Source organism: Globicephala melas, chromosome 3 (assembly GCF_963455315.2).
Source record: "Globicephala melas chromosome 3, mGloMel1.2, whole genome shotgun sequence".
Taxonomy (NCBI): domain Eukaryota; kingdom Metazoa; phylum Chordata; class Mammalia; order Artiodactyla; family Delphinidae; genus Globicephala; species Globicephala melas.
This window is the reverse complement of record NC_083316.1, coordinates 143,280,740-143,297,499: the sequence shown is the minus strand read 5'-3', so window position 1 is coordinate 143,297,499 and position 16,760 is coordinate 143,280,740. Positions and strand designations below refer to the sequence as shown.

The 16,760-nt window shown below is 44.0% G+C and overlaps 1 protein-coding gene across 6 annotated transcripts in view; it reads right to left on the bottom strand.

Moving 5' to 3' along the window:
• Nucleotides 1-775: 775 nt before the first annotated feature.
• The window catches only part of TENM2 (teneurin transmembrane protein 2), a 3,004,989-nt gene continuing 2,989,004 nt past the window's right edge, over nucleotides 776-16,760 (bottom strand). For all 6 annotated transcript variants that reach the window (XM_060296575.1, XM_060296573.1, XM_060296574.1 and 3 more), the window contains 2 exons: nucleotides 4,530-4,660; nucleotides 776-2,896 (listed from right to left, as the gene is read on the bottom strand). In XM_060296575.1, coding sequence (XP_060152558.1) covers nucleotides 2,135-2,896; nucleotides 4,530-4,660 — 893 coding nt within the window. In that variant the 3' untranslated portion in view covers nucleotides 776-2,134. The remainder of the gene's footprint in view (nucleotides 2,897-4,529; nucleotides 4,661-16,760) is intronic.

The following is a 16,760-nucleotide window of genomic DNA, read 5'->3' as shown; positions in this document are numbered from 1 at the left end:
CTATTGTCTGTCTGCATCCCTGACTGTAAGTTTCATGAGGCGAGGGCCCCTATGTATGTCTACTGACCTCTTTTATCCCCAGAACTTAGCACAAGGCTTGGCACATGGCAAGCTCTCAAAATAATGTTGTTGAATGAATGAAAGATGAGGATTAAATGAAAGTATTGTGTGTAGAGCACTTAGCACTGTCCTTGGCATGCGGTACAAATCAATAAATACGAGCTATTAACGATACTATTGCTCTTCTAACTGTAGGATTGGTGGGGGAGAATTCATCCAGATCTTAACTGCTCTTCCTTCTTTGGCTGCCCCAAGTGTGCAAGTTTTGGGGTAAAGTGATCCAGTCTGGAAGAAAGTACACACACACACATATGAACGCACACATAGAGCCACACAAACTACAGGCACGTCCTCTCATGTGGGGAGAGTGTTTGCCTTCAGTTTTCTGGCAGCACCTTCTGGAACTAGAACATGGCATCAGGGAGAAGCCTGACTGTCCCGGGAATGCTGGAGGGACCCATCCGGGCCTCGCCACCCACCAGCCCCAGGCCCACACTCTCCTTCCCGTCTCTGCTCCATGAAGGGCGGGGGCTGCAGATGTAGGGAGAGGTCACTCTAGAATTTAGAGCAGCTTGGGGAGCAGGGGGTGCCTGTAACAGCAGCTCCTCCGTAAGTTCACAATTCCGTCTCTGCCTCAGCATCTTGAGAAGCTCCCCTTTCCTCCAGAAACTTTGACCTGGCCCTCACCTCAAAGCATTTGCACAGAAGACCAGTGTCCACAGGAGTTTTAGAGACTTTATTTATGTATAAACAATTTAAACACTTTGCCATAAATTATCTTTGCTGTCCCTAGTCTTTGCTTAGCAGCAAATTAAAATTAATATAAAAACTCGATGAACAAGTCATACATGTATATTACAAAAAAGTTCCTGTACCAAAGTTCTTATTAGACATTTTTTTTGTTTTTTTTTTAACTTTTTTTTCTTCTTTTTGTGGGTTTTTAAAATTTTTTATTTTCTCTCCTCGTGGTGACTGTCATGTGATTGTCTCAGTTTCTGGACCAAACAAACACACTAATAATTTAAAATCTCAAACAGTGATTGTGCCTTGAGGCTTAGGTATGTACAGGGTGATCTGAAGTGGTGCCCGTTAGCAAAAGAGTGTCACGATGCCCACACCTCTACTGCCACTGATACCCACGAACTACAGAATCTAAAGAGACTACACCCTGTAACTGCGTATTACTGTCCACAATGGAATCTTCAAAGACAAAAGAATATGAAATTTATCTGTAGTGATTATAGCCACCCTTGGAATTGAATTTTACACTCTGCGCTCAAATAAATTAGCTCAGGCCAGACTAGATCGGGACCTGAGAGTTAAGTGCTGAACGGTATTATTTCGCTTTGATATCCATTTCCTTTCTTTTCTTGTGTTCTTATATATTTTTTTTCTTTAAAAAGTATTTCCAGTGCTCACTCTTTCACTTTTATCCCCCCCCCCGGTCGCTACACACAAATCACCCCCAAAGTCGTGGTTTAAATGCACCTGTATTTGTGAAAAGGAAAACGTCTGTAGTATCTGTCCAACCAGCAGTCTGAATTGTTGTCCTCAACTGGTCCTGGAATGCTGGTCCTCACGGACGTCTGTGTGTCGCTCACGTGTGAATGAGTGAGGTATTAGAAGATGAGGCCTTCTCGTCTTCACGTCTCTGTTTTGCGGTCGGTGTGTTTGTTTGTGTGTATGTGTGTGGGTTTTTTTTTTTTTCTTCATGTTGTGCGTGTGTCTGTTCTTCCTTTTGGACATTTTGCGTCTCTTTCCATCTCTTTGCTGTGTAGACCCAGAACAAGTGGGTCATATTTTAGGGGAACTCGGAACATGGTTGTGTGATCGTTCATTCGTCTGTTTTGTTTTTCCTCAGGAATTTGCAGCCGGGCTTTAGTCTACTTCGGGAGGTGGGACTTCTCGCGTGGACAGTAGCATTTGAACTCAAAAAATGTGAGCTTTCTTGCCACTTGGTGTCCTAAAGCAGCCCGGCCTCAGTGCCCCTGTTAGGTCTTCATCTCCTTAGGAGAGGAGAGAACAGTGACTCCCGCTGAGCCATCCAGACGAGGAATGGCAGCACATGATTTTGTTACCTCTTTCCCATCTCATTCTGTCTTAAAAACTGGATGTTGCTGCTACTGTCTGCCAGCTCGGGGTATTGCTCGACGGGAAGCACGTAATAGCCTTCGTAACCCTGCACACGCCCCGTGCTCAGAAGCTGCTGCTTCTCGCCCTCAGTCCACAGGCGGCTGCCCTCTCGGCCGTCCCTGGCTTTCTGCTGTTCCTTGGCCCAGGCGGTGCCCAGGGCCCTCTGCCTGGCCTGGTCCAGGATGCGGGCCTTCTCTTCGTCCAGGGTGTCGGGGGTGAGGCCGTAGCGGATGCTGAGCAGCAGCGTGGAGTACTGGAACTCGATGTTGGTGAACCTTCGAGTCCTGCCGTTGACCAGCAGCGTGGGCTGCGACACGGTCACGTTCACCCCGCTCTCCAGCACCTTGCGGCCGATGGTGGTGCCCAGGGTGACCAGGTCGCCGTCGGCCGAGCCGATCTTCACAAAGTAGTGGGTGTCCTTGCCCTCGATGCTGTAGTGCATCTTGTCCAGGTAGTAGGCGTTGTTCAGCACGGACGCCACCTTGCGGCTGTCCTCGCTGGCGATGCTGGACGTGCCGGTGGTCACCCGCCCCTCTTTGATGGCGAACATGATGCCTTTGCCGATGATGGGCGTGGTGGTGGCGAACCAGTGGCCTGCTTTCTCTCGGATGCTGGCGTGAAGCTTCTTAGAGATGACCTGCCCTTCGAGGGCCATGAAGGCCTGGTTGTGCCTCTCGGTCGTCTGCTGGACACCTGTAATGAGCTGTGGGCATAAGAAAACACAGAAAGCTGAGAAGGTGGGCTGGGCCGCTGTGTGTACGGGCTGGGCAACACAGCGACAAAGGGTCAGAAAGAGGAAGGCTGGGACTCTCCTGCAAGAATATGTCTTGCGTCTGTCATGATAGGAGCTAAGATAGTCCTACCTTTTGGAACTAGGACAGACTGGCAGGTTTCCAGTGCTCTGATGCTATGGCCTCTCCACCTTGTAACTGTGCCATTAACTAAAAAATGGAGGTACGGAGGAGTGCCGCATTAGTGGTATCTGCACCCAGGCCTACCCACTTACCATGGCTCTCCATCACTGCGGAAGAGAGAGTCACTCTGCCCGCTGATGATCCGGCAGCTGCCGTACACACTTCAGACCCAGGAATATCCTGACCTGAAGGGCAGGATGTTTGTCTGAGCAGCTGTGAACCCCGCTGCTGCGACCTACCTCTCTTTGAGGCCAGTGCCCTGGTTGTTCATTAACTTCCTTGGGTTAGCACCTGGCTACTCAAAGTATGGCTAGCAGCTGAGACATCTCCAGGACTCGCCCTGTTAGAAAAGCAGGATCTCAGGCCTCCCTCCTGACCCACCGAGTGAGAAGCTGCAGCTTAACAAGACACTCTAGCTGGTGTGCGTGCGTATGAATGCTTGAGAAGCACCGGAATAACAGATGCTGGCTTCGTGGGCCAGAGGGACCGTCCCTGGGCTTTCTGAGTCATTTGCTTTGGATCCTAGCCCTGCTTCTGCAGAGGGATGAAATCCCCATTATCTCCTTGGCCTTGAGTTCTCTACTCACAAATTACAGCTCACCTCAATTGGTGGTTGGGGGACAGGCTGGGATAATGGAAGAGGCTGTGCTTGCGAGGTAACAGCACTTAGATAAATGAGTGAAATGATGGCTATTCATCCCCCCAGTGGTCCCCACGGGCAGAACTGTGAGAATGCTGTTCTCAATTACCCAGCAGCTCCTCTGGTCTCTCTCTAGTGACACAGTCTGGACGATTATTCAGAGCAGGTGAGACCTTTCAGACTTTTATTGTGCCGAGCACAGGTTCTGTAGCTGGGGATATCTGAACACAGATATCCCCTGTCCAGGTGTGGCCGAGGTCCCAGCGGCACCCAAATTGAAACCACCGTCTCGGTCATCACCAAGAAACCCAAGCACAGATTATGTTCAGAAAACTCAATCTGTATACATTTGGGCCATAAAACGCTGAGGTTTTATGTAAGGCATAAAAATGTTCTTTAATGGGACAGAAACTGCAAACCACCGTTTTATTACGTCCCATAAAAGCCAAAAGGGTTATGATCTTACAGGCAGCACAGATGGTAGGTTGCTGCTAGATTTCTCAATGCTGTGGTTAATCAAGGAGTGACTCAAGGGGACACACGGAACAGATAATGATGCCACAATTAAGGTAATAATTGAGGTTGGGAAGAAATACCTGCTGCGCCAGACAAGTAACAGTACTGACGTTCGTTGTCCTGTGAAGTCACCACGTTTCACGCCCCTTTTATACCCAGCTCCGAGGTTTTCCTCCGCTACTGATGTGCCCTTGGCTCCAACATGGTTCTGTTTGCCAAAGGGAACGATGATGGTCATCGGATTCTTGGCAAGGACCTCCACTTACCTGTCCGTTCTCACTTGCTTGACTCTCTGACAACTCATAGGGCGGAGGCACGAAATACATTTTGGCCCTTGGGAAGCCGGGAATTATGTTGCTAAGCTGAAATCCAAACATCACCAGCCAGCTTTTCACATCTACGGTGGAAACGAAAATAAAGATTTCTGAAATCATGATGGATGGAAAGCCAGAGAGGATCTTGGAGACAGAACAAAATAAAATGGGGGGTTGTGTATGGAGTCCAGCAGGAGAGGGAGGCAAGAGCCTGTGAGGGTCTCCTGGCCCGGACCCAGAGCTGCTTACCTGGGTTCTCGGAAGTAGATGCCCTTCCAAACTTGGTCAGTTGACCCCCACTCAGCCCTCCCTATGTGGTGATTTAGGACGGTGCTGCAGTAAGATAGATCTACTTTCGATGCCCTTGCTGTGTGACCTTGGGCAAGTTCCTGACCCTCTCTCAGCTTCAGGTTCCTCAGATATGAATTGGGATGATAACTGTACTAATCACATTGGGCTGTCGTGAGGATTGACGGAAAAAAATCCATGTCAAGGGCTTATCATAGTGCCTGGCACGTGGGTTGCTCAATATGGACTCCTTCATCTGGCAAGTATTTAAGGGAGCATCTGTTACGGGCCAGTCAATGTGCTTAGAGGCTAGAGACACAACGACTGGCTACATGCAGACGTGATGATTAACACTGTGCAGGACCTCGGTGGGGGGCGGGTTGCTGCTGCACTGAGGCTGGCTCATTATAGAAAGGGGATTCCCTGAGTGTATGGAACGCAGACAGTCATCTGGCTCCTGAGACCCTTTCCTCAGGTGTCTACGCTTCAAAGAGAGGTCAAGAGAGAGCTCTGCATGCTCAGAGGATGACTGCCCTTCCTTGCTAGGGCTCAAGATTGAGTCTGCTCCACTGTCACTCTCTCCATCTCTGTTCCTGAATTCCTTCTTAGTAATTTCATTAGACAAGCAGTCGATCCTTCCAGCAGCCTGGCCTCTTCTTTTTTTGGTGATCCTCCCCCTACTAACTCTCCTCCTCATCCTCTGGACCTTGTTATCATCAATAATTCTGATCCCCCCATTACCTCAATTTCATGTACATCACCCTCTGATCACCACCTGGACTCTCTAGTTTACTCCTTTTTGTAACCTGACTCCCATACTCCCCGAGCCTCTCCTCTCCTTAGGACCTTCAACCTACCCTAAACTTCTTTTCCCTCCCTCAGCTTCTTGGTCTCTCTTCTCTTCTCACCTAGCACACATTCCATGGGCAATCATTAGAATTATTCCCTTGTGTATTATCTCAGCTCCTTGCCCCTTCATCACACCTGCTTGGTGAAATCACAATTTTGGTTAAATCATGGAAGGCTCTGCCTATTCCATGTTTATCCCTGTGCAGCTGAACGTGGCAGCAGAAAGGAATGTAACCACACTGACTGGCGTTCCTTTAAATTCCTGTCAATGAACCCCAATTGTGCCTTCCTGCTCCCTGGCAATCTGACTACATCCCCTTCCTCCATTTAGTCCTCCTCCCATTCTCCTGGATGATTTAACCTCTTCTCATCTCGCCTAAAACCTCCCACACCTGCTTTCCCTTCTGCGCTCTAGCAGATGACCTTAATTTCTAGTCTAAGAAAACCGATGAGGCCAGAGGGGAATGTCCCTAAACCCTCATCCTATCTATCAGCCTACCAGCATCTGCACCCATATTCCCGCCTTCCTCCTGTTACTCTAGATGAGCTGTTGGAATCAACCCTCCACTTGTGCACCAGCTCACGTTCATGTTCGCCCACTCAGGGGCAGCGCTCCAGCAACTCTCTCTCTCCATCAATTTACTCCCTCTTCCAATGGATGAACCCCATCAGCGTACAAACATGCCACTAAAAATCCACCTTTAAAAAAATCCCTCTCTTGTCCGTCCTTCTCCCTTTAGCCACCACCCGTGTCTCACCCCCTTTACAAGAACTTCTCAAACTCAAAATAATTTTCTAGACTCACTGACTCCCATTCATCTCCTCTGAATCAGGCTTTGCTCCCAGATACTCATTAAAACAACTCTCGTCAAGGTCACAAATGACCTCTGTGTTGCTAAGTCCAATGCTGACTGTGGTCCTCATCTTGTTCGACCTATCAGAATTTATCTGACAACTTGAACACTGCTGTGTCTCTCTTTGTCTTGGCTTTCTCAACAGCACACTCCCTTGTACCCCTCTCACCTTTGTGGCCACCCCTTGTCCCTCATTGGTTCCTCCTCATCTCCCTACTCTGAATATCAGGATGTCCTAGACTCAGTCTGTGAACTTCTTTTGCATTCTATCTACTCTTCCAAACACGGTGATCTTATGCACCCTCAGAGCCCTCAATACCATTTGCATGCAGATGCTGACTCCAAAATGTATGTCTCCATCCAGGACCTCTCCCTCAATTCCAAACTAGTGTATGTAATTACACTTCAGACTTCTATCCAAAACTGAACTCATCTTCCTCCCCCGCACCTGTTGCCATAGTCTTTTCCATCCCAGGTTACGGCAACTCCATCCTTCCAGCTACCATCCTTGACCTCTTCCTTTTTCTCACTCTCTATGTCTAAACCATCAGTAAGTCCTTTACTTTTTAAAAAAAATTGAGGTAAGTTTCACGTAACTTAAAATTCATCATGTTAAACATTTTAAAGTACACAATGCAGTGGCTTCTAGTACATTCACAATATTGTACAACCTTCATTTCTGTTGAATTCCAGAACACTTTCATCACCCCCAAAGAAACTGCATACCTGTTAGCAGTCATTCTGCATTCTCCTTTACCCTCAGTCCCTGAAAACCAACACTGCTTTCTGTCTCAATGGAGTTGCCTATTCTGGATATTTCGAAATCACATAATGTGTGGCCTTTCGTGTCTGGCTTCTTTCATTTAGCACAATGTTTTCAAGGTTCATCCATGTTGTAGCCTATGTCAGCACTTCATTCCTTTTTATGGCTGAATAACATTCTGTTATTTGGATATACCCCATGTTGTTTATTCATTCATCAGTTAATGGTTATCTGAGTTGTTTACACCTTTATTTTTTTACTATTTTGGATAATGCTATTATGAATATTCATGGACAAATTTATCTTGATTTTTCTTCATTCACTGTCAGGATTTTATTATTGTTATTTTAGGATAGCATTTTAAAAAATGAAGTGTAGCTGATTTACAATGTTGCATTCGTTTCAGGTGTACAGCAAAGTGATTCAGTTATACACATACATACATATATATTCTTTATTTAATTTTTATTTTATGTTGGAGTATAGTTGATTTACAATGTGTTAGTTTCCGGTGTACAGCTAACTGATTCAGTTACGCATGTACATATATCCATTCTTTTTCAGATTCTTTTCCCATATAGGTTATTCCAGAATATTGAGTAGAGTTCCCTGTGCTATATAGTAGGTCCCTGTTGATTATTTTATATATAGTAGTATGTATATGTTAATCCCAAACTCCTAATTTATCCCTCCCCACCACATTTCCCCCTGGCAACCACAAGTCTGCTTTCGAAGTCTGTGGGTCTGTTTCTGTTTTGCAAATAAGTTCATTTGTATCATATTTTTTAGATTCCACAGATAAGTGATATCATATGATATTTGTCTTTCTCTGTCTGACTTACTTCACTTAGTATGATAATCTCTAGGTCCATCCATGTTGCTGCAAATGGCGTTACTTCATTCTTTTTAATGGCCGAGTAATATTCCATTGTATATATGTACCACATCTTCTTCATCCATTCCTTTGTTGATGGGCATTTAGGTTACTTCCATGTCTTGGCTATTGTAAACAGTGCTGCAATGAACATTGGGGTGTGTGTGTCTCTTTTCAAATTATGGTTTTCTCAGGGTATATGCCCAGGAGTGGGACTGCTGGGCATATGGTAGTTCTATTTTTAGTTTTTTAAAGAACCTCCATACTGTTCTCCTCATGGTCGTGCCAATTTACATTCCCACCAACAGTGTAGGAGGGTTCCCTTTTTTCCACACCTTCTCCAGCATTTATTGTTTGTAGGCTTTTCGATGATGGCCATTCTGACCTGTGTGAGGTGATTACCTCATTGTAGTTTTGATTTGCATTTCTCTAATAATTAGTGATGTTGAGCATCTTTCCATGTGCTTTTTGACCACACTGTATGTCTTCTTTGGAGAAATGTCTATTTAGATCTTCTGCCCAGTTTTTGATTGGGTTGTTTGTTTCTTTGATATAGAGCTGCATGAGCTGTTTGTATATTTTGGAGATTAATCCCTTGTTGGTCACTACGTTTGTAAATAATTTCTCCCATTCTGTAGGTTGTCTTTTCATTCTGTTTATGGTTTCCTTTGCTGTGCAAAAGCTTTTTAAGTTTAATTAGGTCCCTTTTATTTTTGTTTTTATTTTCATTCCTCTAGGAGGTGGATCCAAAAAGATCTTGCTGTGATTTATTTCAGAGTGTTCTGCCTATGTTTTCCTCTAAGATTTTTATAGTATCTGGCCTTACATTTAGATCTTTGAACCATTTAAAGTTTATTTTTGTGTATGGTGTTAGAGAATGTTCTAATTTTATTCTTTTACGTGTAGCTGTCCAGTTTTCCCAGCACCACTTATTGAAGAGACTGTCTTTTCTCCATTGTTTATTCTTGCCTCCTTTGTTGGAGATTGACCATAGGTGCGTGGGTTTATATTTGGGCTTTCTATCCTGTTCCATTGATTTATAGTTCTGTTTTTGTGCCAGTACCATACTGTTCTGATTATTGTAGCTTTGTAGTATAGTTTGAGGTCAGGGAGTATGATTCCTCCAGCTCCGTTTTTCTTTCTCAGAACTGCTTTGGCTATTTGGGGGTCTTTTGTGTTTCCATACAAATTTAAAAATTTTTGTTCTTGTTCTCTGAAAATGCCATTGGTAATTTGATAGGAATTGCACTGAATATGTAGATTGCCTTGAGTAGTATAGTCATTTTCACAATATTCATTCTTCCAATCCAAGAACATGGTGTATCTTTCCATCTGTTTGTGCCATCTTTGATTTCTTTCATCAACATCTTACAGTTTTCAGAGTACAGGTCTTTTGCCTCTTTAGGTAGATTTATTCCTAGGTATTTTATTCCTTTTGAAGTGATGGTAAATGGGATTGTTTCCTTAATTTCTCTTTCTGATCTTTCATTGTTAATGTATAGGAATGCAACAGATTTCTGTGTGTTAATTTTGTATTCTGCAAATTTACCAAATTCATTGATGAGCTCTACTAGTTTTCTGGTAGCATCTTTAGGATGTTTGCCATTGTGGCTGGAAAAGATGTTTGATATGATTTCAATTTTCTTAAATTTATTGAGGCTTGCTTTGTGGCCCAAGGTGTGATCTATCCTGGAGAATGTTCTGTGTGTACCTGAGAAGAATGTGTATTCTGCTGCTTTCAGATGGAAGGTTCTATAAATATCAAGTCCATCTGGTCTAATGTGTCATTTAAGGCCTGTGTTTCCTTATTGATTTTCTGTCTGGATGATCTGTCCATTGATGGAAGTGGGGTGTTGAAGTCACCCACTATTATTGTGTTACTGTTGATTCTCCTTTTATGGCTGTTAGTATTTGCCTGATATTTTGAGGTGCTCCTATGCTGGGTGCATATATATTTACAATTGTTATATCTTCTTCTTGGATTGATCCCTTGATCATTATGTAGTGCCCTTCTTTGTCTCTCGTAACAGTCTTTATTTTAAAGTCTATTTTGTCTGATATTGATACTCCAGCTTTCTTTTGATTTCTATTTGCATGGAATACCCTTTTCTACCTCCTCACTTTCAGTCTGTATGTGTCTCTAGATCTGAAGTGGGTCTCTTGTAGACAGCATATATCCAGGTCTTGTTTTTGTATCCACTGAGCCAGTCTATGTCTTTTGGGTGGAGCATTTACTCCATTTACATTTAAGGTCATTTTCGATATGTATGTTTTTATTGCCGTTTTGTTAATTGTTTTGGATTTGCTTTTGTAGGGCTTTTTTCTTCCCTTCCTCTTTTGTTCTCTCTCTTGTGATTTGATAACTATCTTTAGTATTGTGTTTGGATTGCTTTGTGTGTGTGTATCTATTGTAGATTTTTGGTTTGCAGTTCCCATGAGGTTTTGATATAGAAGTCTATATGTATACAAGATTGTTTTAAGTTGCTGGTCTTCTAATAATTTCCAATGCGTTTACAATATCCTGTATTTGTACTCTGCTCTTCTCACGACTGCTGGTTTTGATATCATATTTGTATGTGGATGATTTCCTACCTTTACTTTATGTTTGCCTTTACCGGTGAGCTTTCCCATTTGTAATTTTCTTGTTTTTAGTTGTGGCCTTCTTTTCCGCCTAGAGAAGTTCCTTTAGGATTTGTTGTAAAGCTGATTTGGTGGTGCTGAATTCTTTTAGCTTTTGCTTGTCTGTAAACGTTTTACTTTATCCATCGAATCTGAGCAAGAGCCTTGCTGGGTAGAGTATTTGTGGTCGTTGGTTTTTCCCTTTCATCACTTTAAATATATCGTGCCACTCCCTTCTGGCCTGCAGAGTTTCTGCTGAAAAATCAGCTGATAGTCTTATGGGGATTCCCTTGTATGTTATTTGTTGCTTTTCCCTTGTTTTTAATATTTTTCTTTGTCTTTCATTTTTGTCATTGATTAATATGTGTCTTGGCGTGTTCCTCCTTGGGTTTATCTTGTGTGGGCCTCTGCACTTCCTGGACTTGAACGAGTGTTTCCTTTCTCATGTTAGGGGAGTTTTCGGCTATAATCTCTTCAAATATTTTCTTGGGCCCTTTCTCTCTCTCTTCTCCTTCTGGGACCTCTATAATATGAATGTTGGTGTGTTTAATGTTGTCCCAGAAGTCTCTGAGACTGTTCTCATTTCTTTTTATTCTTTTTTCTTTATTCTATTCCACGGCAATGATTTCCAGCACTCTCTTCCAGCTCACTTATTAGTTCTTCTGCCTCATTTATTCTACTTTTGATTCCTTCTAGTGTATTTTTCATTTCAGTTATTGTATTGTTCATCTCTGTTTGTTCTTTAAATCTTCTAGGTCTTTGTTAAACATTTCTTGTATTTCCTCAGTCTGTGCCTCCATTCTTTTTCCAAGATCTTGGATCATCTTTACTATCATTACTCTGAATTCTTTTTCAGGTAGATTGCCTATCTCCACTTCATTTACTTGTTCTTCTGGGTTTTTATCTTGTTCCTTCGTCTGAAACATATTTCTCTGCTGTCTCATTTTGTCTGACTTCCTGTGTTTGTGGTCTCCTTTCTGCAGGCTGCAGGTTCGTAGTTCCTCCTTCTTCTGGTGTCTGCTCTCTGGTGGCTGAGGTTGGTCCAGAGGCTGTGTAGGCTTCCTGGTGGGAGGGACTGATGCCTGCACACTGGTGGTTGGAGCTGGGCTTGTCCCTCTGGTGGGCAGGGCTGTGTCAAGGGGTATATTTTTAGGTGGCTGTGAGCTCAGTACAACTTTAGGCAGCCTGTCTGCTGATGGGTGGGGCTGTGTTCTCTCCCCCACCCCACTGGTTGTTTGGCCTGAGGCGTCCCAGCACTGGAGCCTGCAGGCTGTTGGGTGAGGTCAGGTCTCAGTGCCAAAATGGTGACCTTTGGGAGAGCTCACACCAATCAATATTCCCTGGGACCTCCACCACCAGTGTTCCTGCCCCCACAGTGAGCCCCAGCCAACTGCCGCCTCCCCAGGAGACCCTCCAAGACCCGCAGGTAGGTCTAGCCCAGGCTCCTGTGGAGTCACTGCTTTGTGCTGGGCCCAGTGCACGTGAAATCTTGTGTGCATCCTCTAAGAGTGGAGTCTCTGTTTCCTCCAGTCCTGTGGAGCTCCTGCACTCAAGCTCCTCTGGCCTTCCAAGTCAAATGCTCTGGGGCTCCTTCTCCTGTTGCCAGATCCTCAGGCTGGGGAGCCTGACATGGGGCTCAGAAGTCACTCCTGTGGGAGAACCTCTGCAATATAATTATTTTCCAGTTCACGGGTCGCCCACGCAGCAGGTATGGGATTTGATTATAGAGTGAAAGCACTCCTTCTCCTGTCTCATTGTGACTTCTTCTTTGTCTTTGGTAGGTAAAATACCTTTTTTGTTGGTGGTTGTTCAGCAGTTGTGATTTTGGTGTTCAGCGGTTAGTTGTGATTTTGGTGTTTTCATGAGAAGAAGTGAGTGAAAGTCCTTCTACTCCGCCATCTTGTCTGGAATCGAGGGGCTCTACATATATATTCTTTTTCAAACTATTTTCCATTATAGCTGATTACAAAATATTGAATATAGTTCCCTGTGCAATACAGCAGGTCCTTTTTGTGTATCTCTTTTATATATAGTAGTGTGTATCTGTTAATCTCAAACTCCTAATTTATCCCTCCCTCCTCCCATCCCCTTTGGTAACAATAAGTTTTTTTCTCTGCCTGTGAGTTTGTTTCTGTTTTTAAATAACTTAATTTGTACTATTTTTTAGATTCTACATATAAGCAGTATCATATAATATTTGTCTTTCTCTGATTTTTTCACTTAGTATGATAATCTCTAGGTCCACTCATATTGGGGCAAATGGCGTTATTTCATTCTTTTTTATGGCTGAGTAATATTCCATTGTATATATATGCCACATCTTTATCCATCTGTTGATGGGCTTAGGTTGCTTCCATGTCTTGGCTATTGTAAATAGTGCTGCTATGAACATTGGGGTGCATGTATCTTTCTGAGTTATAGTTTCATCTTTTCTGGATATATGCCCAGGAGTGGGATTGCTGGATTATATGGTAGTTCTATTTTTAGTTTTTTTAGGAACCTCCATATTGTTCTCCATAGTGGTTACACCGGTTTTCATCCCTGCCAACAGTGTAGGATGGTTCCCTTTTTTCCACACCCTCTCCAGCATTTATTATTTGTAGACTTTCTGATGATGGTACAAACTGATGTTTGAAAACCTCTTTTCAGTTCTCTTATGTGTACACCTAGGTGTGGAATTGCTGGGTCCTATGGTTAAATCCTTTACTTTCACTTTTAAAATAGACCAGAATCTGTGTCCACTTCTCACCATTTCCACCACCTCAGCCCTGGCCCATGATCTCTTGCCTTGATTTCTAACTGGCCTCCCTGCTTTCACTTCTGTGCTCCACATACCTTTAGACATGGAAAAGGCCCTTACCATTCCTTTACTTGTAACACTCCAGCGATCCCCCATTTCTCTCAATGAAAATGTGAAAGTCCTTCTAATGGTCTCTAAGGACCTGGCCCGTGATCTCTCTGACCTCGTCTTCTCCTCTTTCTCTCTTGCTCACTCAGCTCCAGCCTCTGTGCCGTTTCTTGAACATGCCAGGTGCACACTCATCTCGGAGCCTTTATACAGGCAAGCCCTCTGCCTGGAGTGTGCTTCCCTGAAGGTATCTTCTGGCTGTCTCACTCCTCCCTTTTTCAAGTCTTGCTCAGACGTTGCCTCCAATAAGGCCAACTTCATGTTTAACCCCTGCCTGTTCCCACCCCCAGCAATCCCAAGTCCGCTTCCTCCACTCATCCCCCCATCCCCAAAACAGTTACCACACTTGAACATGTGTCTCATTTGGGCATTTATGACATTTATTGTTTACTATCTGTCTCCCTCACCGAGAATGTAAGCTCCATCAGGACCCGGAGTTAAAAAATCTGTTTCATTCACTGATGTCTCCCCAGGCCTAGCACAAAATAGGTGCTCAATAAGTATCCATGGAGTGGATGAACAAACGCTGACTATATGTGGCAAAAGCCACCCTGAGTAGTGTGTGTGACAGAGGAACTACCTGTACCTGCTTGAGAAGATGCTTCTGAAGGGGCTGAGTAAGGTCTACCCACCTCCTGCCCTGGGACTGCTATGAGGGGTTTAATGCTGACTTCACCACTAAACATACAGGCCTAGAAGACCCTCTAATGAGAGGGATTCTGGAATCCACAGTGTGTTTATCAGCCTTAGACACAAACAAGTTCCTTGAATGACGTGGCAAGTACACATTATTAGCGATAGCCCATTTAAGAGTCATTTAACCTCAATAATCATCGGAAAGATGCAAATAAAAGCCACAGTGAGATAGTACCACACACCTGTCAGAATCACTGTCACCAAAAAGACAAGAAACAGTAAGAGTTGGTGAAGATGTGGAGAAAAGGGCCCTCTCGTGCAGTGTTGATGGGAATGTGAATTGGTGTAGCCACTATGGAAAACAGTATGGAGGGTCCTCAAAAATTAAAAATACAACTACCATAGGATCCAGCAATTCCATTCCTGGGTATTTATCCAAAGAAAACACTAATTTGAAAAGATATATGCAACCCCATGTTCATCGTAGCATTATTTACAATAGCCAACATATGGAACCTAAGTGTCCATGGACAGATGAATGGATAAAGAAGATGTGGTTATATACATATATAATGGAACATTACTCAGCTCTAAAAAAGAGTGAAATCTTGCCATTTGTGACAACATGATGGACCTGGAGGAGATTCTAAGTGAAAGAAGTTACAGAAAGATGAATAACATATGTTTTCACTTAAATGTGGACTCTAAAAAACAAAACTAATGAACAAATGTGACAAAACAAACAGACTCAGATACAGAGAACAAACAGGTGGCTGCCAGAGGGGAGGTGGGTTGGGAAATGGGATAAATAGGTGAAGGGGGTTAAGAGCTACAACTACCAGTTATAAATAGGTCACAGGGATGTAATGTACAACTCAGGGAATATAGTCAGTAGTACTGTAATAACTTTTGTGCATAATCTATAAAAATATTGAATCACTATGTTATACCCCTGAAGCTAATGTAATACTGTAAGTCAACTATACGTCAATAAAAAACGTCACTTAAGAATACAGGTTTGAAATTGCCTTAAAAAGTGTGTCAGCATCAAGCAGACAGAAGCCTCGCTTTAGTCTAGCGATGATCATATGTCCACAGAGCACCTCTGTGCAAAGTAGGTGGTGAACGCTGTGCAGTGCGGTTACCAGACTCTGGGCATTTGTGGTTACCCGTCATGATCACCTGTCATGGTGGTTTTGCCATATCTGGGGATCACCTGTACTTGTTTTGCTTTGTCTACTTAAGCACATCCATTATAGAAAAGAAACTTTATGTCACTACCATAAGTGGAAGAGCACTCTCACTTGATGCAAACAGAGAATAACTGTAAAATTAAAACAAAACAACGCAATTAAGCTGGAGCACGATTTTGTTACCTGCTACCCGGGGAGTCTTAGACCTGCTCTCTCTGTTAAAAAGGGAGATGAGAAGTGTTAAAGAGGTGTTACATACACACCAGCATCAAGTGGAGGCTTTCTCCGCTGCCGAATTGGGAGAATAAAAAGATCACTGAAGAGAAACTAACTTTTCCCATCTGTGTTTCCATGTTATTTAATACCTCATCTGAACAACATATAAACTCAGCCCATCTTTCACCAGGGATATGGAGGGAATCCCAAGAAAGGCAAGAGAGAGGTCTTTGCCGTCAACAGACTCTCCCCAACTTGATCTCTCCCCTGCAGGGATCCCTCCCTAGTCTCCAGGAGTTGATGTTAACAACCTCCTGCCTTTGGGACCAGACATTTTAATGGCTGCTCCCATGAACAGTAATAGTTCATGTCATCTATCTGTTCTATCTTTTTAAGTTTCTAACATGGCTTGGTTTCCAAGTCTAACTCTCTTCTGAAAAATGTTTCTTCAAGTTGCTTGTCTCCTCCATCCTGCAGAAGGTGCTTCTGGCATCACACAAACACCCCTCCTCCTTTCAAAGTCACTGGCTGTCTCTGGTGACAGCCGCCCTAAACAATCTGTCGAGAGGGAGTCCTTGAGGTAGGAGTGGCGATGTGGCCCCTCCTAATAGCCCATCACTCCCCCGCCCCATGTTGCTCACAGCATGGGCAGCTGAAGCCCGCACGCTCTCTCTAACGCACGCTGTCAGCACAGCAGCCTAGGTGGTAAGTGCAGAGAGAGAAGAGAGTAAAGCAAGAAGGAGGTTGGGCCTCCCTCCTCACTTGGGGAAATCAAACTCCACAAAATTCGACTTCACTTTCATGTGTGCCTGGGGGTCTGTAAGCCCAGAGACAGCCGGGGAGAAGCCAACCTGAGTCATCGCGGGTGACATATGGGGGGTTCGCTTACCTCCAAATTTGGGGTTTCAGATTTGCCAAAGCAATGCCCCTCAGAGCAGAGTTGGGATCTGTTTCAGGGTGGAGCTGGAGACCCCTGGGAACCC